Raw genomic sequence first — 13,438 nt, forward strand, 5'->3', positions numbered from 1 at the left:
ACTAGTGCACCAATTTTAAATCTTTTTTTATGAAAATGAAGCTAAATAAATTTGCTATCGTTTACTAGAATATTATGTTCTAATTAAAAATTTAATTTTGAAGTCATTTAAAAATGTACAGCATTTTTTTTTTTATTTTTCCTGCGAATTTTCCATAAAAATCTTGTTTTAATCAACATTTTTAATGGGATAAAAAGATTCAAAAAATCATTCCATAATTTATTCTTAAAGTCCATTAAAAACTGAAGAAAATGAGCGTTTAATAGATGAAATCGGTTGGAAATTGTCGATGTTATGAAATGTTTTGTAAAATCATGGAAATTGAATGTTCCAAGATTGGCCGTTGTCCCGCTCCTAGGTTCATGCACCACTTCCAGTAAGCCTTTCTGCGGACGTGTACGCATACGGTGCATTTCACTAACACTACCAGCTGTCACGCAAAATTAAATGGGATATTTTCAACAATATAATTTACGCTAGTGTTTGTGAGACCGCTCGGCGAGAACCTAACGCAACCACAATTTGACAGCTTTTTTTCTTTAACATTGCTTAACGATGTATACTACAAAACGTGAATTCAAGTGTAAAAATGATCCTCAAAAGTTTTGTTACGCGTGTGGCAACTATATATTTACAAAATCGGTCAATTTCACTGCTTCGTTGCAAACTGCATACAGGCTTTATTTGAAAATTGATCCTGGAGACTTTGACGAACCGTGGATTCCAAAAGTATTATGTAGTTCGTGCAAAACGTGCTTGGCTAGGTGGATGTCAGGCGCAAGGTAAATTGATTTTTTGAATAACTTTCATATAAACAATTTATGTACAGCATGGTAGTGCTTTGTTCTTTCCTGATCGACATTATCTTACTTCATCTATTTTTGATAAGTGTTAATGTCTTACTTACTAACTCACTTATTTGTTATCTATCAGTCGCTATTTGTCCTTTGACATGCCCACCATATGACGTCGACCGTTTTGTCATGCAACGGATTGTTATTTCTGCTTGACAAAAGTTAAGCAACAAGGACGTCACAAAACAGTTGAGTATCCACAAGTGGCTTCTATGACAAAACCTGTTCCACATTCAAGGTCGGTCCCGTATCCTGTTTATCCAAAGCGGAAACGAGCGCCCTCTGTTGAATCGACCGTTACAAAAAGTGAGGAGAAATTCAAGGAGGAATGCGAGGAATACTTCGAGGTGGAATTGGAAAGAAACCCAAAACTGTTTACACAATCCGAATTTAATAATTTGGTGCGAGATCTCGACTTATCGAAGGAGAAATCCGAATTGCTGGCATCACGCTTGAAAGAACACAACATGCTGAGCAAGGAGGTCAAAATTTCTTGTCACAGGAATCGTCACAAGAAATTTGACAAATATTATTCTACAAAGGACAAGGCATGTTTTTGCCATGACGTAAACGGCTTGTTTGAAGAGTTTGGTGAGCCATATGATCCAGCTGAATGGCGTTTATTCATCGATAGCAGCAAGTTGAGCTTGAAAGCCGTTTTACTGCATCAAGGGAATGAGAAACCTTCTATTCCATTAGCTCATGCCGTTAATATGAAGGAAACGTATGAATCAATGGCTCTATTGCTCAATTTGATAAATTACAATCAACACAATTGGAAAATTTGTTCCGATCTTAAAGTGGTTGCCATGTTGACTGGATTGCAACAGGGATACACAAAATATATGTGTTTTTTTGTGTAAATGGGACAGTCGAGCTCGTAAGGAACACTACGTCCGAAAAGATTGGCCAAAACGGGATAATTTCACAATTGGTAAAGACAACGCAAAGAACGCATAATACTTCCACCACTACATATAAAACTTGGGCAAAAGAAGGGCCAGCATTCCAGTACTTGAAATCAGTATTTCCAAATTTATCTGACGCAAAGATAAAGGAAGGTGTATTTGTTGGCCCACAGATCAAAAAACTGCTCAATGATTCCGCATTCAATACAGTTTTGACACCAGATGAGGAAGAAGCGTGGAAATCGTTCCAGCGTGTTGTCACAACCTTTTTAGGAAATTTCAGAAGCCCAGATTATGAGGAAGCCGTCGATGAATTGCTCAAAAATTATGAGAAAATTGGTATAAATCAAAAATATTGTGTTTGTTACATATAATTAATTTCAAATCCTTTTATTTCACTGAACACAGGTGTGAATATGTCTTTGAAGATACATTTCCTACATTCTCACATGGATTTTTTCCCGGAAAATCTTGGTGACGAGAGTGATGAGCACGGCGAACGTTTTCACCAACAAATGAAGATGATGGAACGTCGTTACCAAGGGTTTTGGGATGAAGCAATGATGGGTGACTATTGTTGGTTTCTGATTCGAAAAACAAGTTCAAACATCGAAGACAAAGTCATTCGATTCTCAATCATTTTTAATAAAACCTAAATAAATTTCTTTTGTATCAACTCGGTTTTAAATCCTGATATGCCTTAATCAAATTGATATGTAGAGAAAAGAATCTCCCATGAAAACTTTACATGCGATTTGGATGCTTACAACGACACCTAGAAAAGGAAATCTAAAGCTGTTGTATTTCAGCAACATTTTTAAGTGTTTTACAAAAATGCTCATAACTTCGACAATTTCCAACCGATTTCATCCATTAAAGGCTCATTTTCTCCGGTTTTGAATGGACTTTCAGAATAAATTATGGAATGATTTTTTGAATCTTTTTATCCCATTAAAAATGTTGATTAAAACTAGATTTTTATGGAAAATTCGCAGGAAAAATAAAAAAAATGCTGTAAATTTTTAAATGATCTCAAAATAAAATTTTTAATTAAGACATATTATTCCAGTGAACGATAGCAAATTTATTTAGATTTAGATTTAAAATTGGTGCACTAGTTCCAAAGATATTGACATTTTAGTAATCGTACTTTTGTCCAAAATTCAAAAAATCAAGATTTTTGTATATCTCAAAAATGGCTCTACTTTATTTTTTTCTGACCACGGCATTGAATTCAGCGTAGGATTTTGCATTGGAAATGATCATCACCTTACCGAGTTCAAAAATGCTGTAAACTAGTGTAATTCTCTACGAGCCACTATTTGACAAAACTTTCTAAGGTCTTTCTGAGTTACATATTTTTTTGCAGAAAAAGTTGAATAAAAGTTCCACCCTTTTCAAAGGGTAGTCTAGAATTTTTTTAAAGCACATGCAAAGTTCCTGAAGTAGACGAAATCTTTACACTCACAAATTGTCATTGAAATCTGAGAGGGTGCTGCTGCTAACCACTGGTCGAGCCAGCGTGAAAAAAAACCCAATCCGAAAAATGTCGTCAACAGACTGGGAATTCAAATCACCATCCCCGGCACGATATGCAACGTAAGCTATCAAAAGGCACACAAAATGCCTTTTGAGGATCGTTCAAAACGAGTGTTTCGTGTGTAAAATAAAGGGTTACCGGATTAAGTACTACCTCCAGAATTAAGGCCAGTATCAAACAACTAGAAAATAAGGATCATTTGTATAGTAACTTCGTAATTTCAAAAAAAGCACCGTCGTTTACAATTGGGACGAATTAATCAAGGTACTCGAAGACGAGAGGATGGAAGAGGGGGCAATGTAAATGGAACAGGAAAAATCCAGCATTGTACTTTTGAGCTCTTATTCTACTATAAACAGCTGGAACTAAATCAGACATACAAATAGAAAATAATAGCTAGACGTCCTCTCCGATTCTTAATTCCACCGAAAATCATAGAAAAGTTTTAAAATCATATAGGTATGTGCTACCTATTTCTCCAGCACAGAAAATAACCTAGCAGGAATTTCTTTCTGAGTGAAACCCGTCTGCTTCCAAAGAAAATCACGATCGATATATTACGCTTCACAGTAATAATTATTGACAAAAAAAATATATCTACGAAATACCTCCCAAAAACACGTCGAAGTAAAGCTAATAAATAGTGTTAGTAAGGATATAACTGGTTAATACTATATCAAACAATGCAAGTATGTCGAGCATTTAAACGCATATTCATCACCAGGGCGCACCGAACAAATCGACCCTAATCCAACAGAAACCTTACCGACTTGGACGATTTTTGCTCGTCTTCGGCCGTTTGCTTCGCGCTTTGCTCCGTTAGCACAAAGCGCATATCCTGGACGGCACTCTCGATTTCCGTTACCGACTGGAGGAAGTCCCTAGCCATGTGCTCCACCGATCGGTTTCCATCGTTCGAATCAAATATGGTGCAAATGCTGTCGTCTTGGGGGTTGTTCCGGTGATACTTTTCGCACAGTTTCCTGAGCTTGGCGGTCGCCACCTGAATGTCCCGTAACTGTTTGCTAGCCTTCATTCCGAATCGGAGAGGCTTGGTTGGCGAAGGAGACTGCTGATTTTGTGGCACGTTTTCATCGTTTCGATGGCGGGGGTCAGGTAGATTTTCGTCAGCGAATAACTCCTTTCGGGCACTGCTTGGATTGGAATTGCCTAGTTTGAACATGGACTTTAGGAGACTTTCTGACTTTCTGGCATTGGTTGAGGGGGACCTTTTTCCTGGGCTATTCCTTTTCAAAATTACATCTTTAACCGAAGTCAGATTGAGCGATATTCGTCGGGAGTTACGAGAATCATTCAGTGGTTGGCTGAGTTCCTCGTCATTGGCCTTCCATTCTAGATCGAAGTTTTCGAAAATGTTATCTTTGTTGAGATCCTCTCTATCCCTCACCACACCCAGCCAATACTCCAAACGGGCTGGTAGCCACTCTGCCACCATTCCACTAGTCTTATCGTAGATATTGACAACGGCCCTAAATATTCCCAGCTCATCCAATACTTGCGACTGTTGGAACTCAAACTCCAGCCCCAAATCCTTGCACCTTTGGGTGGCTTCCTTAACCATCAACTGAATTTGATGCAAGCTTTCCTCGCTGGGTCGTTCCATAATTTTCCGAATTTCCTCTGCCAAATTCGACTGGAAGGGGGTAAATTCTAGTGCAGCTTGTCCCTCTTCGTCTGTACTGTGCTTCAGCATTGCTTCCTTTTCCGTTTCCAGCAGCTCCTGGCGGCACTTGTACCTGAACTTTTCCAATTCCAGCGATGCCAGCCGCTCTTCGTACTGTCGCTCATGATCGATGCGCTCGGCTTCGATTCGCGAAATGGCCACCTGCTTTTCGGCATCCAGCTCACGGCGTAGCCGCTTCTCCTGTTCGCGTAGGATTTCCTGATGGGCCGACTGAAAATCGACAATCTGTGGAATGGCAAAGAAATAGCTGAGGATTCAGTTTAAAAAAATGCGATGCACGGAATTGGTGATTGAAGCATGCAACTCACAAATTTGCTGGAATAATTTTCTAGTCTTCAAATACTCTTTTTCTGATCTTCTCGGGACTTCAGCTATGTGTTTCAACTAATAATCCAATTCTAGCAATTAATTTTCAGCGCTTGCATTAAATTTTATTCTGCAAATTATTCTTATCCCACAAATAGACTGACATTACCACAGATAATTCAACGCATACCCTTCTAGCAACTTGTCCAACATAGTTTTTGTCCAAATTACACGCTTAAATAACCTATCGTAGAAGATGGCACTTACGATTTGCTTATTACGATTCGGACAGAGCGGGTTCGAAACACGGAAGTAGTGCGACCCGCCGATAACCACTCGATCGTTGTGCAACAGTTGGTGTCGCTCACGAACCAGCTCACCGTTGACAAACGTTTCGTACTGTTCGGCATCCTCCGGAGTTAGAAACAGTTTACCATTTCTGTTTTCGATTGAACTGTTGTGAGTGGTAGAAGAGATAGGTGTCATCAGTTGTTATATATATAAGCGAAAATTTGAACTCATTACCAATGATGATGCGATACGAGTGGTCCTTCCAGTACGATATCCGGCGTTGAGAACGACGAGGGTCGTCCAACCTTCACGATACCGGCTGGAATTATGTACAACAGCGTTCCGGATAGCATGGGATCAGCAGCCAAATTGACTAAACATGGTTCCTTCTGCTCGGCTGACAGCTCAAGAGCAAGACCCTTCCGTTTAAGCAGCTTCATCTCGGTTCGGCGCACGTCCTCCGCCTCCAGCAGTCTTTCTCTCCACGATTTCTGAGCCTTGACAAGTTCTTGTTCCGTTTCTGACAATTGCTGCCGCAGTGCTTCGACCTCGCTATCATCAACCGAAGTTTCTATAATGATTTTTCTCGGTTGCTGTTGCTGCTGCAGATTGGCGGACAGGCGCTTTTGGCGTTCGTAGTCTTGTCGTAGGACCTGTAGCCGCTCAACTTCGGCCCGCAGTTCACGGATAATTCGATCGTGTGGATCTTCGTTGACCTTGACACGGTTGACGATGGTTCGTGCTTGGCATGCATAGCGGAGCGTGGCTAGTGTTTCATCGATATGCGTTGCTGCTGGTGAGATCGTTGCCAGCATGGCCGTCCGTGAATTGCCGCCAAGGTTTTCCTACCGATGAGATGAGAGGAAATGAAGAACGAATGAGTAATTAAAGCCAATTGTTTGTCGGTTGTAATTGCGCTGGGAAATTGATAGCATTGATATTGACGTATCATATCTAGTATGTAGATTGGAATGAAGTAAATTGTTAAATCATCATGGATCAGTACGACCAGATCGTGCGTTAGCCAATGATCGTTAGATGTCGTTTGTTGATTGAGAAAACTTCCTGATCGAAGATTGAATTAAATTGTAATCAAGCCGGAGTCGAATCAAAAAAAAAACTTCGAACTTAAGTAAGTTCTTCCCCTGATCATACACCCTTAAAAATGTTATTCCCACTAGACATACTATAGGCAAATTTTGCATTATTTTGAATTAAGCGAAGGAGATGTAAATGAGTAGCCTTGATTTGCTATATGTTAAAAACACAATCTAGAGAAAACTAAGCCTGTTAGAAGATAATCTAATTAATGATTTACAAATCTCAGTTTTTCGTGATGAAAATAAAATCTTTATTTTTTCCGGCTCCCCAGGTTTTTCTGATAAAGTTGCCTCTCTAATAATTTTAATGCTTTTTTTAATCAAAGAGACTGGCCACTTTTACGCTATCTTAACCTAGTTTAGACGATTATAATCGGCGTTTAACTAATTTAAACTGCGAATTGAAGGCCCAGTAAGTCGATCGATGTCCAACTTCTCTACTCACTGCCAAGTTACTGGAAAGCCATCTACCAAATCTGGAGTTAGTTGAACCGTGTACGTCCGTCATTGGAGTCTCAGTCAGTTCGCCATTACCAAGCCGGAGGCAGCGAGTTCGACTCCTGGTCCTCGAAAGGTTTTCGACTTCCATGGACATAGAGGGTATCATTATGCTTGGCACATAATATAGAAATTCATACATTTGATGGCATAGAAAGCTCTCAATTAATAATAGTGGAAGTGCTAAGTTGAAAGCAAACATAAGCTCATATAAGAACGTGAAATGCCAAGAAGAAGAAGACGTCCATAATTACAATTAGCTTATATTTCTATGCAGTGATTCTATCTTTGCTCAAGCGCAGCGTTACTTTTTTATGTTGGCAGATTTACTAGTCTTCTCCATATGAAGTCTTTGTAAAAATGGCATAGTTCAAGCGTCACTTTTCAAATCGAGGTATCTGATTTTGTAAACAATCTCTTTAATCGACCATTTGTCTCTACCACCTGGTGTTATAAGTTTGTGTGAGTGAGCTAGCAGTTACTACAAATCGAGAAGTGTTGAAGTTCTTAAAGCAACTCCTAAACTTGGTGTTGTTCCTAAATTGATAACCGAATTAATTCTTCGCGGAATATTTATTCCTGCTCCTAGTCCTCAAAATTCATTGTAACTCCAGAAATCAGAATCCTTAAGTAACCCTCTAAGTTTGAACAATCCTTTCAAATTTAATAACTACAAAACATTTCATAGAATGTCTATTATTCTGTATACTGCTGGTGGCTCCATGATTGTCCCATGTTAGTGAATAGTTTTCCTAATCAAAGGCCCAGTTTTGGTTAAAATTGAGCTATTTGTGATTTTTTGGCAAGCAAATGAATAGCTTCGCGTTAGAATAGGAAAACTATGCAGAGCAACTTTGTTTATTATTTAACTTTAGGCTCCGTGCTCTGCATATAGTCATAGTCATACATATAAGCTCGTAGGTATGTGCAGAGCACTTGGTCTAAACCTGGGTGATGCGAAGACGAATCTCACAATCGAGCCATTTTCGAGCTGTCAATCCGAACCAATTTTTTACTCTCCCGGTGTGACGAAACGAATTTAAGTATTGCAGTGGATCAATATTAAAAATGTTCAAGTTTATTTCAAATCATTTTATTAATAGTGGGATGTAGCGATAATGTGAGATCCGCCTACGCATTGCGTGGGTTCAACGGCGGGAGGAGAGACTCGGGCGGCGATTCAACACACGCCGACTGGAAGACCCAGCAGTGAAGAGATCGTTCGTCGAAGAGCTCGAGGCTCGCGAAGCTAATATTCCGGAAGGTGGCAGCGTAGAAGAACAGTGGACGAGCATTAAGAATGCCTTTATTGAAGCAAGCGAGAACAACCTGGGTGAGCTGAGCATTCAGAGGAAGGAGTGGATCACCGATGAAACCTGGAGGAAGATCAAGGAGCGGAGAGAAGCAAAAGCCACGATAGAGCGAGCAAGGACCCGAGGAACAACGAGGCCCGTCAGCGGTATTCGGCTCTAGAGAGGGAAGTTAAGCGCTCCTGTATACGGGACAAGCGAACGTGGATGGACTTCCTGGCTGATGAAGGGGAGAAAGCCGCAGCAACTGGCGATATCCTCCTCTATGATGTTTCACGACGCCTGAGCGGGGCGAGGATGAACCCAAGGATGCCTGTGAAAGACGCGACTGGACAGTTGCTCACCGACCCCACTGACCAGTTGAAACGTTGGTTTGAGCACTTTGAACAACTTCTCGAAGTTTCAACGGTCAACCAACCATCACATCTCGGTATGATCCGTTACTCGCGTCAACACTGAAGCTCCATCAGTGCAGGAGATAGAAGCAGCCATCCGAAGTATGAAGTCCAACAAAGCCCCGGGGGTCGATCGCATATCAGCAGAGATGCTCAAAGCTGACCCCATGCTATCCTTACAAATTTTGTATCAACTATTCGTCAATATCTGGGACACCGCGACTTTTCCGGCCGACTGGATGCAGGGCGTCTTGGTAAAAGTCCCCAAGAAGGGGGATCCAACTGTATGCGACAACTGGCGAGGCATCATATTACTGTGTATTGTTCTCAAAGTTCTGTGTAAAGTTTTCCTCAATCGGATACAGGAGAAGATCGACGCGACCCTCCGACGACAGCAGGCAGGATTCCGTGCTGGAAGATCCTGTGTGGACCATATTGTCACGCTCCGCATCATCTTGGAGCAGGTCAATGAGTTCCAAGAGTCCCTGTACTTGGTATTCATTGCCTACGAAAAAGCTTTCGACCGACTAAACCACGAAAACTTGTGGGGCGCTCTGAGACGCAAGGGAGTCCCTAATAAGATCGTCAACCTCATCGAAGCGAGGCTTTCTCATGCAGAGTGTTGCACAACGGAGCTTTGTCTGATCCGATTCGGGTAATCGCGGGTGTGAGTCAAGGATGTATATTATCACCGCTACTGTTTCTCATCGTAATCGACGACTGTGTACCGAACCGTGGGTTGCTGTGGCAGCCTATTACTATGGAGCATCTCAACGACTTCGATTGCGTTATTAGCACAACGGCGTCCTGATATGCAGAGTAAGCTCGACGATCTTGTGGAACGATCCTCTGAAGCAGGTCTAACCATCAACGTCAACAAGACCAATTTGTTGGATGTCAACACGGAAAACCGTTCCAATTTCACGGTAGCTGGGCAGGCAGTGGAGAAAGTCGTAAGCTTCCAATATCTTGGCAGTCAGATAACATAGGTGCACGGATTAAGAAGGCGAGGGCTGCTTTTGCCAGTTTGCGAAATGTATAGAGAGCGAATCAGATCAGTCGACGCACCAAAATCCGAATTTTTAACTCGAACGTGAAGTCTGTGCTGTTATACGCCAGTGAAACATGGTGTGTATCAGCGGAAAACACTCAGAAGCTGCAGGTGTTTATCAACCGATGCCTGCGGTACTAATTCGTGCCTGGTGGCCCCACAATTGGATCTCAATTTCCGAGCTTCATCGTTTGTGCCACCAGAAGCCGATAGAGACAGAAATTCGTGAACGGAAGTGGAGGTGGGTCGGCCACACACTACGACGGAGCGGAAACGAAATCTGCAAGCAAGCACTGGACTGGAATCCAGCAGAGGCAAACCCAGAGGCTCGTGGCGGCGGAGCCTAAACAATGAAATTAAGAACGTTGACCGAAATTTGACTTGGGCACAGGTCAAGGCCAAAGCTAGTAATCGCCCAGGATGGAAATCTTTCACAAAGGCCCTTTGTACCCCTGGAGGTGCGCAGGATCGTTAAGTAAGTTCATTTTGCTTCTCTATAATCATTCGCGAATATACGAACGTAAACAATCAATCAAAAGGTTTCTGCCAGCCGATGGCAAAGAATAACACTGCCAACATTGAAAAGAAGCCACACCGCATCACCCAGGTCTAGATTAAAAGGTTAGTCATTTTTTGTACAGAAGTCGAATCGATTTGCGGTCTTTCACAAAGTTGTCCGAGAATTGTTAACATTGAGCTATTTTTGAATTTTTGTCATACAAATTAATAAGTTTGTTCCTATACAACATTTTTTGGGGCCTAAATGCACATCAAAAGAGCAGTGGGAGCAGTGAGCTGTAAAGTTTACCCACCTCAATTTACATGTATTGAAAATTCTCCAAGAGTTTCTAAAGGTTCTAGGCACCCTACACGGATAATTCATATACAATAAACAAGATCTCCTAGCAACAACGTTTCACTCTGCACAGCAAATGCAATTGCAGCAGTGCTACTCTTTCATTAGATCTGATAAGGGAACCACTTTGAACATTTGTCGTTTTGTCGTTTGTAATCAACAACATTGATAACACACGTGATTGTTTATCATCTGTGGACGGTAGTGGAAATCGAGGCAACTACGCCGCAAATTATTGCTTTTCCATAAGGAATTCTAATATTAATGCACAAAATACTTTTAATCATTTCAATAAGTTCTGAACAAAGACAGTCCCTCCGCCGTTAACAGTACCCTAAAGTATATTAACCCTTTGGTATACATGAAACACATAATTGACACATCGTTGTTCGCGTAGCTCGAACATCACCAAAGACATTCAGACGGGGGTTTTGATAAGACGATGTTGTCACGCCATAGGTATGGACACACAATGTTATCATCCTTATTTAAGCTTCTATTATTCATAAAATAATATTACTAACAAACGCTGCAGAAAATCAAATGACTTCATCCGTTGTTACTTTGCTAATCAAGTGCCGATGTCTCATTTTGTGTCCCAAGAAAAAATCAATCACTTCCTAAATAATTCCTACCCTTTTAAAAAATTAAGAATAAAAATCCTACTTCTAGCACCCTTCCAGGCCTGGTTGAACAACATCTAAGCGTGTTGCATTCGCTCACGTCATAATGGGATAACTACAATCCCCTCTCCTGTATTGAAGCAGTTGACCTTGAATGCGGCTATCGACTTTCACCGACCATCCCGCACTAATCGCATCAGCGCGCATCTAACCCTCTGCCGCCTACCTCCCCAAGAACATGCACTGACAAGAATAATATCGACGATCTAACTAACCAACTATTATTGAAGGCAATTCCGGTTTGCTTGTTTCCGCCTCACTGAATCTCTGGTGCCTTATGTCCTCTTGTTCGCAGTTTCCAAGCTTGCTGAGTTGCTATTTGGTTACTTAGGTTGTATAAATCACTGCAGGCATGAAATGATCAAACTGTGAGTGTTGGAGTTTCCTCGTAATATTTACTTTGTAATATTAGACCGCAGAATTCTACAAACAAGGTTGATTATATGACAAAAAGCATCCCCGTTGATGTGCATAACATCTCCTCATGTGTGCTAGATTTACGTAAGAATTGGATATTGCGCAAGAACTTCACCCTGATATTAACTAACTTGCATTCTTACCGCAATATAAACGTGTTGAGATTTTATTTTTTTATCTAGTTCGTTTATTCGGAAGGCTCAATCGCGTTAGCTTTACGGAGCCGATAATTAATTGTTCATTGTTTGTAACAAAATTCACTTAATTATATGTCTAGTAGGAGAGTTTGGCCAAATACTCGCGGCTTACGCGAGAAGTGAGGGGTACATTGTCGAAGGATAGGATCAGGGGAGGAGCTTGGGGGTGGAGTTTCGTTGTTCATCAGAGCGTTGTCGCCATTAAGAAAACCTGTTGAGAAGCATATGATACAATTTTTCTTAAACGTTTTTATATTTATCTTTACTTACTTATAACTTTAGAAGGATCGAGTTTGTATGTCTGTTAATGAGGAATTTCTCGTGAAATTAAATCAAATTTATTCACATGGTGACCAGCAAATAACGATAAGAAGTTTCTCGATTTTTTTTTCTCGGAACTTTGGTAAAATTCCCGGTTGTGTGAAATGCATTTACATTGACCATACAATTGAATGCGATTGTGCAGAAGTGCAGAGGTTAAATGGGTCAGTGTCCATTCAAATAAAATTTGTTTATTTCAATATCACCTCTGCCAAGCAAAAAAGGCGTTCGAGATATCAGTCAGGATATTTGTCAATTTTGAGATAACAATCCTATCCATTATCAATTGGCATCTACTTTCTTATTAATTTATTTATTTATTTATTTGGAGGGAGAAGCCCACAGTAGTGGGCGCAAAACTTCATCATTTCAGTACCAACAGATAACATGGAATCCTACAGATACATTTTTTTTTTTTTAACCAGTATGTTTATTTGGAAGGCTCAATCGCGTTAGCTTTACGGAGCCGATAGTTCATTGTTCTTTGTTTGTAACAAAATTCACTTAATTCTATGTCTAGTAGGAGTTGGGCCGAATACTCGCGGCTTACTCGAGGTTAGAGAGGTACATTGTCGAAGGATAGGATCAGGGGAGGAGCTTGGGCGTAAGGTTTCGTTGTCTCATCAGAGCGTTGTCGCCAGTATGAATGGTAGTGCGGTTCTAGTTTCGTCTGGAGTCGACCGGCTATGGTGGGTGACCAGTGGGCGACGATGAGACTCATCGAGACGGGGGGACAAGACAAACAAAAACTAATAAAGAGAGACAAAAGACAAAGGAATTAAATTCTTATACTAGACATTTGAAGAAATACATAAACCGACTGCATATAGCAGATATCGCGAGTTCCCAACACGTCTCTGATAGGAACATAGGGTTGTCTTCCTTGGGCCTCAAGGGTATTCAAAAGTCGCTCTCTGGCGGCGTAATTATCCGTACATTGCCAAACTGCATGATCGATGTCATCGTAACCGTTTCCACACCGACAGATGTTGCTGTCCACGAGGTT

The 13,438-nt window shown here is 40.9% G+C and overlaps 1 protein-coding gene across 1 annotated transcript in view; it reads right to left on the reverse strand.

The window, feature by feature from the left end:
* Positions 1 to 3,893: 3,893 nt before the first annotated feature.
* Positions 3,894 to 13,438, reverse strand: part of neb (nebbish) — a 49,580-nt gene continuing 40,035 nt past the window's right edge. The window contains exons 2-4 of the mRNA XM_065227413.1: positions 5,839 to 6,449; positions 5,581 to 5,767; positions 3,894 to 5,232 (exon numbers count right to left, since the gene is read on the reverse strand). Of these exons, the coding sequence (XP_065083485.1) occupies positions 4,048 to 5,232; positions 5,581 to 5,767; positions 5,839 to 6,449 (1,983 nt within the window). The 3' untranslated portion in view covers positions 3,894 to 4,047. The remainder of the gene's footprint in view (positions 5,233 to 5,580; positions 5,768 to 5,838; positions 6,450 to 13,438) is intronic.

This window comes from Ochlerotatus camptorhynchus, unplaced genomic scaffold (genome assembly GCF_037179485.1).
Source record: "Ochlerotatus camptorhynchus isolate MF236.1 unplaced genomic scaffold, CSIRO-AGI_Acam_v1.1 ptg000274l, whole genome shotgun sequence".
Taxonomy (NCBI): domain Eukaryota; kingdom Metazoa; phylum Arthropoda; class Insecta; order Diptera; family Culicidae; genus Ochlerotatus; species Ochlerotatus camptorhynchus.